The sequence below is a fragment of the Podarcis gaigeae genome (assembly GCF_964106915.1).
Source record: "Podarcis gaigeae genome assembly, chromosome: 14".
Taxonomy (NCBI): domain Eukaryota; kingdom Metazoa; phylum Chordata; class Lepidosauria; order Squamata; family Lacertidae; genus Podarcis; species Podarcis gaigeae.
This window is the reverse complement of record NC_139690.1, coordinates 24,727,177-24,742,595: the sequence shown is the minus strand read 5'-3', so window position 1 is coordinate 24,742,595 and position 15,419 is coordinate 24,727,177. Positions and strand designations below refer to the sequence as shown.

Here is a 15,419-nt window from a genome sequence, read left to right as displayed (position 1 = left end):
GCCAGGCATGCTTCCAGGAGCAGGTCATTTCATAGTTGTGGTGCCACCACTTGTCCCCATCCAACAAATTGATTGGACCTTTGTGAGACGCCCTAGATCAGCCTTTGCCAACCATGTGGCAAACCCTCCTCATTTAATCCCCACAACAATCCTGTGAGGTAAGTTAAGAAGGCAATAACTGGCCTAAGTTCATTTAATGAGCTTTGTGGGCAAGTGAGGATTTGAACCCCTCTCTCCTGGGTCCTAGTCCAACACTCTAACCACTGTACCACACTGGCTCTCTGCAAATCTGTCAGCTAAGAGTCTGGAGTCTGAGTCTTTCATGGCTTCCCGCTTTTCCTGTCTCTTACTTGGTAAATCCCATTTTTGTGTGACAGGCGGATATTTTGGGTGGATGCTGAGGTCAGCAGCTTTTCACCCATCAGGCTGTTTCTGTGGGGATGATGATGAGCACAGTTATCTTTTGACATTGGAAGTCAGTGTTTGTGACAGTAGCAGGGAATATATCACAGTTTCCTTTAACTGGACTGGGGAAGGCGGCGGCGGAGGGGAGATGGGGTATTCTCACAGAATCAGTGCTCAAAGCTTGTTAAAATGAGAACAATTTTTGGGGGGGATAGGATCCTAAAGCAGATCTCCTAAATACATAATCGCTTTGCAAAACGAGAAATGAAAATGGTTCCCTATTATATGTTTTTTCAAAAATACCTGTGATGATGTTTGGATTCAGAGGTGCCTTCTTTTCCTTTTCTGTAAGGAGTTGCATTACAAAACAAACAGTATTTCTGACGTTAGACCCCTGGGAAATGTTTGTTTTTCTAATTATTCTCAACTCTTTTGCACTGCTTTCTGAACTGTATTGCTACACATCTGTCCTTGCTTGCATCTCTAGAAATGCTGCCAGCAAAAACTTGGCCTGTTGTGCATGGATCTGAGGGCCATTGAACCTCAGGGCTTTTTCACACTTCCATTTACCCCTCTGCTTTCCCCCAAAGAAAACCTGTGATTTGGTGCTGAATCAGGACGAATGGCCATCAGGTTTTCCATGGATTGCAATCTGTTCCAATTTAGCCCCAAAGAGCAGGTTTTCCAGGGGAAAGCAGAAAGGTAATAGCAAAACCACTGGAACTCGTGCCTGCAAAGAGTGGGACAAGTAGGAAACTGCTCAGCCCCTTGCTTTCTAGGCACGGAGCAAGCAGACGTGTGGATGAACCCTCGCAGTGGATGCTCCTTGTACCTTCATCCCTCCCCTTGCCCGACATGCAAGCCATCCCTCCTTCACTCACTCGCAGAAGAAACCGCAAGGCTCTTTGTGTATGAAGTGTTATTACTGGTGTCCTCTACTTGCCAAGAAGTGTCTCCAAGGAGATATGGAGCAAAGACAAACTCAGGAGTAGGTTGTGTCATGTAAGACAATCCTGGGTGTTCCAAAGTACTAGGAAGGCATTTTGCAGTGATGCTTTCAAGTATGGCTTTTCTGTATTCTCAAATGTCTCACAGAAGAAAGACTTTCAAGGCTGTCTCTATCTCTATCTATCATCTATATCTATATCTATATCTATCATCTATCTATCTATCTATCTATCTATCTATCTATCTATCTATCTATCTATCATCTATCTATCTATCTATCATCTATCTATCTATCTATCATCTATCTATCATCTATCTATCTATCTATCTATCTATCTATCTATCTATCTATCTATCTATCATCTATCATCTATCTATCTATATCTATCATCTATCTATCATCTATCTATCATCTATCTATCTATCATCTATCTATCTATCTATCTATCTATCTATCTATCTATCTATCTATCTATCATCTATCTATCTATCATCTATCATCTACCTACCTCTCTGTGTGTGTTGGAGAATAGCACTGCAAAAATCAGATGAGTGCAAATTCTGGAGGATAACTATGTTTCCATTCAATGCATTTTTACAGGAATTAGGTGCACCCACATTAAAATGTGAGCCAGACAAACGTCGTCTTGTTCCCCTCGTCCCCTGCACAGCAAGAGTTCTTGCTCACATGTTTCTTATTCTGCACTGCCTGCTGTTTTAAATGGAAACTGTAGTGGCAGAAACACTACTATTACACTAGTGAAAAATGGCTAAGCATTACACCGAACCTCATCATTTTCCAGTGAGGGGTGTATTAGGACTGTATAAGGAAACCACAAACAGGTCAGAATTGGCAGATCCCTTTTTGTCAAGTTCACCTGAAGGAAGGTTTTAATTGCTGCCAAACTACTGGAGGTGAGAAGTCAGGGAAGTGGCCATGGCCCACTGGGAGAATATCTCCTTTCTATGCAGGAGGTCCCAGTTTACATCCATAGCATCTCCAATTAGGAGATAACCCTGCAAAATCCTGGGGAGCTATTGCCAGTCAGTGTAGACAATGTTGAACCAGACAGACCAATATTCTGACTTCGTCTAACGTAGTTCCGTATGATGCTATGAGAGCTTTACAACTAACATCCCTGAAATCTTCTAAGGACCTTGAGGAGTCCTAATACCCTTTACCCTGCTTTGCATACAAGAGGTTCCAGATTAAATCCCTGGCTCTTTCAAGGTGACTTACCCTCCAGGAACTTGATGTACACTGGTGGCATGCGGTGAAATTTTTCATAGGGGAACAGATGTGCCGCAAAGAAGGTCCAAAGCACAACATTGTGGGAGCAGGCACATTTCACCAAGTTGCGCTGGCCTTGGCACAGTCTTGCAGCCTGACTGCACATGTGCAGGTGCATTCTCTAAGCAGGGAAATGTTTCTTTAACTGAGTCCCTCTCCATACTTTCTAACTAAAGTACAGTGGTACCTTGGGTTAAGGACTTAATTCGTTCTGGAGGTCTGTTCTTAACCTGAAACTGTTCTTAACCTGAAGCACCACTTTAGCTAATGGAGCCTCCTGCTGCCACCGCGCCGCCGGAGCACGATTTCTGTTCTCATCCTGAAGCAAAGTTCTTAACCCGAGGTACTCTTTCTGGGTTAGCAGAGTCTGTAAGCTGAAGCGTATGTAACCTGAAGCGTATGTAACCTGAGGTACCAATGTATAGACACACGGTATGGTCTTTCTGGTCACTTCACACTTCACTTGAATGCTTGAAACTGCATGCTTTTAGTTGCTACAGGGGAAAAACAAACAAACCTGTGCTGTGTTGCCTTCAGAACAAAAGGAGACATGTTAAACGCAAAGCACCAAACACCATGTGTAGTTATTTTGTCCAACAGACTATTCCTGTTCCTCGGCTCCAGCTGCTCCCGCTGATGACTCATCTGTCGTAAGTGGAAGCCAAAGCAGGGCTGTACAAAATGCATTTGCACACAGGAAATGAACCAAGGGAACATCTCTCGAACAGATTATTTATCACGTCAGAGTGATAAATATCGTGATATAAACATGAACGTATATGAATGAGTTGGACACACTTTAATACTCTAATTTACCAAGAAGAAGAAGAAGAAGAAGAAGAAGAAGAAGAAGAAGAAGAAGAGTTTGGATTAGATATCCCGCTTTATCACTACCCTAAGGAGTCTCAAAGCGGCTAACATTCTCCTTTCCCTTCCTCTCCCACAACAAACACTCTGTGAGGTGAGTGGGGCTGAGAGACTTCAGAGAAGTGTGACTAGCCCAAGGTCACCCAGCAGCTGCATATGGAGGAGTGGGGAAGCAAACCCGGTTCACCAGATTACGAGTCCACCGCTCTTAACCACTACACCACGCTGGCTCTCCAGGAACATTTAGGGGACTAGCCTAATTCCCCCAAGTCCACTGACTGCACGCTGCAAGACTGAGCTAGATGGACCAAGAATCTCACGGTTTCCCATGTTCCTATGTCTCGCCCGTGGCTCAGTGGCGGCACACCTGCTTGGCACACAGAAGGCCTCAGGTTATACCTTCAGTTAAAAGAAATAAGGAGCTGGTGCTTATAAAGTCCTCTCTTTCCATGTGACCTGGAGACCCACAGCTGTTCAGAGAAGACAGTGCTGAGCAAGATGTAGAAGTCATTTATATATACACCTCATTGTTTTAATATTGTTTTTTATATGTAAAAGCTTTAGCTCTTTATACATGCAAATGTTGTAGTGGCCACCCTAGGCTCCTTTGGGAGGGAGGGATATAAACTTGAATAAACAAACATCTGCTATTTTGGGTGTATGTTTTCATTGGATTGTAAATCACTCTGGGGCGGCTAGTGGGAAGCGATTCATAAAGAAATATAGAGGTGCTCGTTTTAGTTACTTTGAGGCAAGAGTAGCCAGGGTGGCACCGAGGTGATGTTCTGGACTGCTGTTCCTGTCGGACCAAACTAATGTGGCCAATTGTCAGGGATGATGGGAATTGCACGTGACAACATCTGTATGTCACTGCATTGGCTTTGTCTGGCTTCAGGAATACAAGAAATTGCTTTTCCCTTTAATTTTTCCATACGAGTCCAGTAATACTTATTCTCTCTTCTGCCCAGTGATCTTTTAATGTCCTCTCAGCATTCCGATGTTCACTGAGGGCATATCTAAGAGGACAGAGGCTGCCAGAATCTCTTAGAATCCAGCTACAGAGAACATCATCTGCTTTTTGAGGAGGTTCTGATCGCCTCTGGTCCTAACTATTTTTTGCCTTTCTCCTAAGGCTGTCCTTTTTTGTTTTTAAGGTCTTTACTATTTGGGGTTTGTGTGTGTGTTTTAAGTCTTTGGTGTGGATGTTTTTAAAGGCTTGCTGCAGAATATGCATTTCTCTCCAGAACAGTTTCTGCATTTGCTCCTTTCAGGAGCAACAATTTTCTGTGTGCCTATTAATCTAATAAAGCTGCTGAAAGAGCTTATCCCCTGTCAGCAAGAGGAGAAAGTTCTGCAACAGAATATGGTGGGTCAGGTGTTAAGTAAGATGACCCCGAAACTGCATTCCCTCAGCCGTTTACTCCATTTCCCTCGTGTTTCCTTGTCAGTTTCTGCATTGTATTTGAGCTTCCACATGCCATAAAAACCACTTCCAGAAAACTAATGGAATGTTGTCAATTTTTTGCGCCCATTCCCATTTTATTTGATTCCAGGAAAAAACCCTGTTTGCAGCCCCCTTACCGCGGAAAATCACAGAAATGACAAAATTCAGAGCGCTATAACAGCATATGGTTCTTTTCTGCCATTTTCATGGGGAAATCACAGGGGAGCAGAAACATGCATATGTGGAAAGTGTGAGGGAGCTACTATTGTTGTTGTATTATTATTATTATTATTATTATTATTATTATTATTATTATTCTGGGTGGTTTCCAACACATATAAAAACATAATAAAATATCAGACATTAAAAGCTTCCCGATACAGCGTAGCCTTCAGATGTTTTCTAAAAGTTGTATAGTTATTTTTCTCCTTGACATCTGATGGGAGGGAGTTCCACAGGGTGGGCGCTACTACCAAGAAGGCCCTCTGCCTGGTTCCCTGCAATCTCACTTCTCGCAGTGAGGGAGCCACCAGAAGGCCCTCAGAGCTGGACCTCAGTGTCCAGGCTGAACGATGGGGGTGGTGACACTCCTTCGGGTATACAGGGCCGAGCCATTTAGGGCTTTAAAGGTCAGCACCAACACATTGTCCAACAATGTTTGTTGTTGTGTCACACTGGTGTGAATGAAAATTAGCATGGCATGTGAGTATATGAGTAAAAAACACCACCTTTCCATATTTGAACAGGAACGTTAGAAAACAGGACACAAGCACGCTAAATCTCATTGTCTTTCCTCACAGGTGAGTGTGTTGACCACCTTGGAGCGGAGATTCAACCTTCAGAGTGCCGACGTGGGTGTGATCGCCAGCAGCTTTGAGATTGGGAACTTGGCTCTCATCCTCTTTGTCAGCTATTTTGGTGCCCGGGGCCACCGGCCTCGCTTGATAGGATGCGGAGGGATCGTCATGGCTCTCGGGGCTCTCCTCTCAGCGCTGCCCGAATTCCTGACCCATCAGTACGAATACGAATCCGGGGAGATTCGGTGGGGCGCAGAAGGGAGGGATGTTTGCGTGGTCAATGGCTCTGCCAGCGATGAGGGACCAGACCCGGAGCTTATCTGCAGGAACAGAACTGCCACCAACATGATGTATTTGCTTCTCATTGGAGCTCAAGTCCTCCTAGGGATTGGGGCCACCCCTGTACAGCCTTTAGGAGTTTCCTACATCGACGACCACGTGAGAAGGAAAGACTCTTCCCTGTATATAGGTAAGTGGTGGAGCTTTCCAGAGTATCGTTTTTGGCTGTTTCTTGTCCTCTTTACTAACTTTGTTCTGGGTAAATTTGGAATGGTGCCTTCTTGCTTCTGAATTCTTGTTCATTGGGTGGGAATCCTCATCATCATTATATTACTACAGTGGTACCTCAGGTTAAGTACTTAATTCATTCCAGAGGTCCGTTCTTAACCTGAAACTGTTCTTAACCTGAATCACCACTTTAGCTAATAGTGCCTCCTGCTGCCGCCGCGCCACAGGAGCATGATTTCTGTTCTCATCCTGAAGCAAAGTTCTTAACCCGAGGTACTATTTCTGGGTTAGCGGAGTCTGTAACCTGAAGCGTATGTAACCTGAAGCGCCTGTAACCTGAGGTACCACTGTATTTGATGGACACCCTATGAAGCTTAATGTTGGAGGACTGAGGATCAATAAACGAATGAACTTCTTTACATGGTGCATAAAATATGGAACTCAGTCCCACAGAAGACAGTGAAGGCCACCAACTTGGCTGGCTTTAAGAGAGGGTTGAACAGATTTGTGGAGGAGAAGGCTATCTATGGGGACTACCCATGATGGCCATGCTCTGCCTCCATGTTCAGAGGCAGTAATGCTTCTGGGTTCCAGTTGCTGGAGGCTACAGGAGGAGGAGGTGTCTTGTTCATGGGCCCTTCTTACAGGTTTCCCACAGGTAACTGGGTGGCCACCATGAGAATGGGGTTCTGGGCCAGAGGGCCCTGATGCAATAGGGCTATTCTTACGTTCTTAAGAATAAACCTCTACAGCACCTTCCTCTTTCCTGATGACTAGATCTCAATTTTCTTTCTTTTTTATAAATTTATTTATTTTTCCAGATTAAAATTTTACAGTCATGTATCCAACATACAAACAAGATTCCAAAGAAATCTCCTGGATTCCCCTTTGTGGGTCCTATTGTTAATCATTTCCTCCTGCATCTTTTATAATAATCCAAATCTTTTACCTCTCCATTGTATCCAAAATTCACCATTAAACTACAAATGATATATTCCAGTCCTACTAATGATTTTAACTGTTTACAATGGTTTTTAAGATAAATTATAAATTTTCCCAATTCCTTATTAAATTTTTGGTCTTCCTGGTTTCTGATTCTTCCGGTCATTTTAGCCATTTCGGCATAATCCATCAACTTGATCTGCCATTCTTCTCCAGTAGGGACTTTATCTTCTTTCCATCTCTGGGCCAATAACATCTGTGCAGCCGTGGTCGCATACATAAATAGTCTTTTCTTAGGTCTCTGTTTTCATTCACCTTCCCCAGGAAATAGTTGCCATTCCTACAGCAGAAACGTGTGTGCCTCTTGGCTCGTTGCTCCAAAAATTAGTTTTTTTGGGACACAATGCCAAAATATTTATGATGGGGAAAATAATGGCATCTTGAAACCAGATGGAATTTGTGGGTATCCATGGTGGGTGACTGTAGGAGCAGATTAGGGCTGTGCAATGGGTGCTGAGCCATGGAGCTGCTGTCTCAAAGCCCAGAAAACAAGGTGCTGGACTTTGAGAAGGAGGCATGAACCTCTGTCAGGGTCCTAGAGTCCTCCCTCTCGTTTCTAAAGTTTAGTTAGTACTTTCCCAGCTTTGGGAAGGAGGTGGGAGGGCTCTAGGACCCAGACAGGGCTCTCGTATCTCTTTCCCAAAGCTGGGTGCCTCCTTACCTGCCTTTGGAAAGGCATTGAGAGGATGGTGGGGCAAATTTTGGCCTTGCACACGGTACCCTAGGACCCAAGTCCACCACTAGTGGGTGAATAGGGAAGTTAAGGGTGTGGCAGAGAAAAAACACGATTATGAATAGCTCCTCTTGCCTCGTCTATTTGATTTTATTTATTTTTTTTGTAATTAGAATGGCAGCAAAGAGATAACCATTCTATTTATTCATGGTTGTTGGCATTAGAGAAAGCTGATGATCTGTTAATAATCCTTTTGGGCTAACAAGTGTAATGAGAGAGTGGTTAATTAGGAAGATATTCTCCTAATGTTTTCTGCAAGTGAAATCTCTAAAGCACCCTTAACTTTTTTATGGATCCTTTTTTTTTTTTTTTTTACTTAAAAGTTACCAATTATGGCTTTCTTATCTAGGCAGTAAGGTTCCCTCCTCCCACTTTTCATTGCCTTAAGTCGGTTGCTGGAATATTCAGGTTTAGTTTCTGCCTAGTGGGAAGTAATATGTTTTCCATATGCCCTTGGGATCACAAGCCAAGACTTGTAAGTTGTTCTGGTGTAAAATAACAGAGGAAGACACCAACACTTTTCACAGATGCTTGTACCGATGTCATTCAAAAGATTCAGAAGCACCAACTGGACATCATAAGAGGTCAACAATGATTTACAAGGAGCTAAGATAGGGAAGGTTGCTTTGCCTGGCATCTTTCATCAAACTGAGGAATAGGTGGCTGCCTACCTTTAGCGATGAGAAAATCTGCCAATTTCAGTTTCCCTGTTCCTCATGTTTCCAATCTTAACTTTTAGACCATATTTTCACATCAGTTTGTGATTTCTTTTCAAAAGTCCTCATAAAAAAATTGCATTTTAGCATAATTTTCTGTAAATGCTGTAGTAGCCACATATTTTGCAAAGTGATCTCCCCTACTATAACATTTTTTCTATGTTATTTTCAATATATGCATTTCTTTGGACACTTTACCCCGGTATGTGCATTTTGTATACACATCGCTTGAGAACTGCATTGCCAGATTTGGAGGATTACAAAAGATGGTCGTGCTTTGGTTATCGTATGGTTTCAGAAAGTGCAAAGTAGGTCGGTTTCATTCTCAGTGCAAACTGAGTCTGATTTCTCCCTTATCCCTACTTACAGTACATCCCACTGCTGCCCCAAAGCCACCAATAATTGACAGCAGAAGGGATAAGCCACCTTCACTAAAGGCTGAGCTGGAAAACAGGTATATGAAACCCTGAACTGCAGTCATGGATGCATACCTATTAGAAGACCCCTGTGGGAAGGTGGTCAGGGCTGGGGGTCATATGGTAGAGTGGGCATCTTGAAAGCTGGGCTGCCCTTCTCAGACACTTTATAATAATAATAAATAATAAAATTTTATTTATACCCTGCCCTCCCCGGTCAGAGCCGGGCTCAGGGTGGCTAACACCAATAAAATTACAATAAAACATAATGGGGGGGGGGCAAACAAACAAACAAACAAACAAAAAACCAGTTTCTTAAAATATGGGTTAAAATGCAATTTAAAATGCAGCCTCATTTTAATAGTAGCCCATAAATCAAAACTATAAGGGGAGGGAAACTTAAGGATCAGACTGAGGCCAAACCAAAGGCCAGGTGGAACAGCTCTGTCTTGCAGGCTCTGCAGAAAGATGTCAAGTCCCGCAGGGCCCTAGTCTCTTGTGACACCAAGTTGGGGCCAGTACTGAAAAGGCCCTGGCCCTAGTTGAGACCAATCTAACCACCTTGTTGCTTGGGACCTCGTTGTTATTTGTGGACCTTAAGGTCCTCCGCAGGGCATACCTTTGGAAAACAAAGATGAATCCTTTACGATAGTTCGACGTGTTCAGCCTTAAACTTTTCCATCAATGGTGGCTGGGGGCCCATTTGGGATTTGTGGGGCAGAAAGCAAGGGAGCCCAGCAGAGGCTGGAGACAGAGTCAGTGGCAGGCACAGACAGTCAACTTATTCATTCATTCGTTCATTCATTCTACTCAATTAAATCTAGATCCCACCTTTCCCCCAAAAGGAGCCTAGGGTAGCAAACACTTCTGTGATGGAAACAACAACACACAATTAAAAACAAATGTTATCCCCCTAGAGCTCTGTGGATCCAGGAAAAGGGATCCCACTGTCATTCTCATTTGTGGGAAATGCTTCCTTTCTCACCACTGGCCAAAGTGAACTGGGGTAGTGGAGAAGGGGTTTTTTTGGGCTCTGTCTTCCTCACTCAAAGGCCTCACATAAACCCAGCCTAGCTCCTCATTGTTCAGCCAGCATACACAGCCCTGCCCTTTTCTCCCTTGATCTCCATCGCGACTGGCTGCCAGGAAGGGAAGCCTCTGTCGACTAGTCCTTTCTGGTAGCTATGATACCTCTTGTTCCAAAACACAGTTGGCTCAGATGATGACTTGGCAACCCTTGGATTGTTCCCCTGTTTCTGCCTTTTAACTTTCTGCACTGCAATCTCACCTTAGGTGAAGTATCAGAGACAGAATGCCTCTATTAGCTGGCCTTTGTGGTCCCTCTTATTTGTTTTAATTATTTGACAAAATTTATATACCACTTGATTGCTTACAAAAAAAGAGAAGACGATCCCAGCACCCTCAAAGCTGTAGTTTATAAGTTTATAAGAAGACAAAGTTTATAAGAAGACTAAAACAATGAAATTATCGGGGAGTGAGGGGAACTGTTAAAAACAAGTATTTAAAGGATTCAAAGCATACCGTAATTAATATCAGCAATAAACTAAAACCAGATTAAGATACGTGTCAGTATCCTGCATGTCCGAATAGGCTTGCCTGAAGAAAAAAGTGGAACAGGCTACTTCAGAAGATGGTGGGTTCTCCTTCACTGGAGGGTTTTAAATAGAGACTAGATGACCAGGGATTCTTGAGCTGTGATATCTGCATTGCAGGGGGTTGGACTAGATGACCCATGGGGCCCATTCCAACTCTACAATTCTCTGATGCCTGATAGGTAAGGAAAAGGAGGTTCCAGCACAGAAAAGTTCCACAACTCCAAAGGCCTAGTTCCTACATTGTGTGGAACAGACCTCCTGATGAGGTGGTGTCTTCAGGGGGCCCTCTCCTACAGAGTGCCAGGGATGTGTGCAGTATAGAAGGGTGTGATTATCTTTTTGGTTAGGGCTCAGGAACGGCCTGACAGACCGTTTCTCATATTCCATGCCCATTTGCCCACACCTGTTGCCATATGTGATGACATGTGTGGGTCAAGTAGGAACATGGCTGGGTTGGAAAACAAGATTGAGCTCCCTGTGCATCACCTTTATCACTTCCGTCCTATGTGATTCCAGGAGTCTGACTAAGGTCTCCATGGGGAACTTGCTGGCACATTGACACCTGCAGGGAACAGGACCTTCACATCACCTTGTTCCTTCTGTCTGTCTGTCTCTTTTTGGTTCCTTCTTTCTAATGTATATTTTGTTCCAGGGCTTTCCTGTTTTGCATTGGATGAGTCAAGGTGGGGCAATGTATTTTTACCTCCTAAACAAAGTTCAGGGCTCCAGCCATCCATTCTGTGGTCCATTCTCTCCATTGATTTTTGGCATCTGGGTCACAGAACATAGATGGAGGCCATGTTTGCTGAATGGAGAGCTTTATTTCAGATTGCTTTCATTGCTCACAGTTAAGTACAGACTGGAGTCCCTGCTTCCAGAATTCCCAGAGCATTCTAGAATCCTGGTCTGGGTCAAGGGATGGATCTGCTCAGATATTACAGCCCTCCAAACAGGATATACCAGTCTCCCCCCTGCTGTTTTGTCCCCTGCCCCAATTGTCACAACGTTCCAAGGCTACGGTGCATGCTCAGTCCTCATTGGACTGTGGAGTTTTTTTGGGGGGGCAGGGGTATTTGGCTACCACATTTTTTAAAAAAATTACTTCTGAAAACTTTGGGTTCCCTTGGGCATGCAGATACCTCCTGCTTGTTCCTCCGTGGCCCCATTTTTGTGGCAGTCCTGTCAGCACTCGCCACCTGAGTTTGCTATTAGAAGGATTGATGCCAGGCCCTGTAGAAAGCTCTGTAGTACGTGCTGTAAACGTTGTGAGACAGCCACAAGAGAGTGTTGCTGTAGCAACTGTTTATAGGAATAGCAGGAAGGAAGGGTGGGGGAGTGCTTTGGAGTCAAACCAAATCCAAATTCCCCCCTCCCTCTCCGAGCTCAGAAGAGGATGTTCAAACTGCCAGCACATTCAGCATTTCGCAGGCGCCATCCTTTCCGACTGGTGATGGGCACTGCATCTTCCTTAGCACCAAACGAAAACAAAAGGCTTGAAAACAGATTTGACTGCTTGTTTCAAACCAGTATGTGATTCCTCAGCTCTCTGCAGCTCCCAGCTTCCTGGCACTTCTCGTGGATCATTTTGTCTCTTTTCAAGAGCGCAAGAAGAGCCTGCTGGGTCAGGCTAATAGACAATCTAGTCCAGCATGCTGTTCTCACAGGAGCCAACCAGATGTCCCAAGCAGGACAAAGCACAAGAACCCTCTCCCCTCCTGGTATTTGGAAGCACTGCTGCCTCCAGCTGTGGAGGCAGAGCGCAGCCATTGTGGCTAGTAGCATAGCCCTCAATTCAGGTTGTCAAAGCCCTGTGTTTATTTATTTGTTGTTGTTGTTTAGTCGTTTAGTCGTGTCCAACTCTTTGTGACCCCATGGACCAGAGCACGCCAGGCTTTCCTCTCTTCCACTGCCTCCTGCAGTTTGGTCAAACTCATGCTGGTAGCTTCGAGAACACTGTCCAACCATCTCGTCCGCTGTCATCCCCTTCTCCTTGTGCCCTCTATCTTTCCCAGCATCAGGGTTTTCCCAGGGAGTCTTCTCTTCTCATGAGGTGGCCAAAATATTGGAGCCTCAGCTTCACGATCTGCCCTCCCAGTGAGCATTCAGGGCTGATTTCCTTAAGAATGGATAGGTTTGATTTTCTTGCAGTCCATGGGACTCTCAAGAGTCTCCTCCAGCACCATAATTCAGAAGCATCAATTCTTCGGCGATCAGCCTTCTTTATGGTCCAGCTCTCACTTCCATGCATCACTACTGGGAAAACCATGGCTTTAACTATACGGACCTTTGTTGGCAAGGTGATGTCTCTGCTTTTTAAGATGCTGTCTAGGTTTATTTATTTATATCATACAATTCATATGCAGCTTGATTGTAAAAGAAAAGAAAAAAAGCCCTCAAAGCAGTTTACAGAAAGAATAAAGCAATGAAATTATCAGTAAAAACAATTAAAAACAAATATGTAAAACATTGAAAAATAATAATTTAAACCAACAATAAGATAAAAACCCGATTGCAACACATGTCAGCATTCTCTACGTGTCTTGATAGGCTTCCCTAAACAAAAGTATTTTTTAGCAGGTGCCGAAATGAGTACAGTGAAGGCACCTACCTGGTGTCAATAAGCAGGGAGTTCCAAAGTCTGTGCTGCCACACTTAAAAGACCAAGGTCTCCCGAGTGCAGAATGGGTATTGTGTGGCTCTTGTGACAGTGTCAGTTCCTTAGATTGAAGCGGTCAAGCTGGAGAATATGGGGCAAGGTGATCTTGCAGGTAAACTGGTCCCCAGTTGGTAAGGGCTTTATGTTCCAATGGTAGCCCAGTAGCAACTTGCCAACCAGTGCAGCTTCCGGATCAAGTGCAAGGGGAACGCCATGCAGAGTGCATTGCAGGAATCCAGTCTTGACGTAACCGATGCATGAATTGTGGCCAAGCTGTTCCTGGTCCAATCTTCCCTGTGTTGGTAATGTCAGGTGGATGATTTGCACAGTGGTACCTCTGGTTACGTACTTAATTTGTTCCCGAGGTCCGTTCTTAACCTGAAACTGTTCTTAACCTGAAGCACCACTTTCGCTAATGGGGCCTGCCGCGCCGCCGCCACGCGATTTCTGTTCTCATCCTGAAGCAAAGTTCTTAACCCGAGGTACTATTTCTGTGTTAGCGGAGTCTGTAACCTGAAGTGTATGTAACCTGAGGTACCACTGTAGTCCAATAAGAGAAGAGGGTGGGTCTCCCTTGCTTTTAATTTCCTGTGTTGATCTGGGGGGTTGTCAACACAACAGATGCCGCATTGTGAAAGGAACATTAGAAATCAGGACAGAAACATTAGCTTTATAGTCAGGAAAACCAACACAATATTCCCCACATCTGAACGTCCCCTTAGTTGGTTACAGCCTTATCTATTTTCCATGGAAAGTACTCAACAACATTTTTCACTAAACCCAGACGAGAGTCATTTAGTAAAGCCTTACATCTTCCATTCCCTGCCTACCCCATGCCGCCCCTACAAAGGGATGTACTAGTGAGAAATGAATGAGTTATTAATACTAGCCATCCAGGAACCGTTCCCAGAAGTGCCATATATATTCTTAACAGCAGGTGTTCTGTCCATCTCAGACCGATTCCTCTTAAGATTAAATGGCAAAAAATCGACAAGGATGTTGTGGTATCAGCCGCACTGTCATTGATCCAGGAAAAACCTGAAGCCTTTTAAATCATTGCCCTTCCTCCGGAGTCATTGTTTCCGAATATCCGCTCCTTAGTAGACCGGGCTCAGGTTGCCCACATCTCTGTTTGTGGCAGCATTAACCCAGAAAATTAAATGAAAACATAAATATTGTTACAGTTCACTTAGAGTCATGGCTGTAATCAATTAATGGAAACACCGTCTATGCTTTGCGGGGGCACTTAAGCGGATGTATTTATTAAATTACAAGGGGGGGGGGAGAGAGAAAAACGTTTACTGCAGCACCGTCGCTCTGGGTCTTTGGCATATCACAGCAATTGCTCCACTTCATGTCATTTTGCTAATAGCTATCGGAGGTCTGAACGCAGCGGGCAAGTCAGGGAGGCAAACGAGAGCAATACAGTCAGATCAGCTGCCTGGTTTGCATGAGATTGGTTGAAGCCAGCTGGTCGTAACAGTTTCTGACTAGTCAAATAGACTGCATCATGAGAGGCTGCTGAAAGCTTCGCCCTTTCCAGAATGCAGCAGGTCTGTGTGCTTAATTTCGCAGGACCATCAGAAGCAGTCTTATGTTTATTTTCAAAGTGGTATAGCTATGATCTAAAGTACTAGGCACGTACCGTCTGCTTGGTGCCAAAGTGCAAAGCATCTTGTAAGAGGCACGCAAAAGCCCTGCCTTTCTCTGCGTATCTTCTCCTTTTCTGGGTTCTGGTCATTCCAGGAGCAGAGGAAAGGAGCACTGGATGCAGGGAGTGGGGTTGTTGATTTGTGGTTCCTAAAAGGTAAAGGGACCCCTGACCATTAGGTCCAGTCCTGACCGACTCTGGGGTTGCGGCGCTCATCTCGCTTTATTGGTCAAGGGAGCCGGCATACAGCTTCCGGGTCATGTGGCCAGCATGACTAAGCCGCTTCTGGTGAACCAGAGCAGCACATGGAAACGCTGTTTACCTAACTGCTGGAGTGGTACCTATTTATCTAATTGCACTTTTGACGTGC

General features: G+C 44.4%; 1 protein-coding gene and 1 long non-coding RNA gene across 2 annotated transcripts in view; one reads left to right on the top strand and one right to left on the bottom strand.

The window, feature by feature from the left end:
* SLCO3A1 (solute carrier organic anion transporter family member 3A1) overlaps window positions 1–15,419 on the top strand; it is a 104,499-nt gene that overhangs the window by 23,266 nt on the left and 65,814 nt on the right. Inside the window, exon 2 of the mRNA XM_083713138.1 lies at window positions 5,756–6,221. Coding sequence (XP_083569264.1) covers window positions 5,756–6,221 — 466 coding nt within the window. The remainder of the gene's footprint in view (window positions 1–5,755; window positions 6,222–15,419) is intronic.
* The window catches only part of LOC310831959, a 73,189-nt gene continuing 71,666 nt past the window's right edge, over window positions 13,897–15,419 (bottom strand). Inside the window, exon 3 of the long non-coding RNA XR_014558061.1 lies at window positions 13,897–13,911. This is a non-coding gene — a long non-coding RNA (uncharacterized lncRNA). The remainder of the gene's footprint in view (window positions 13,912–15,419) is intronic.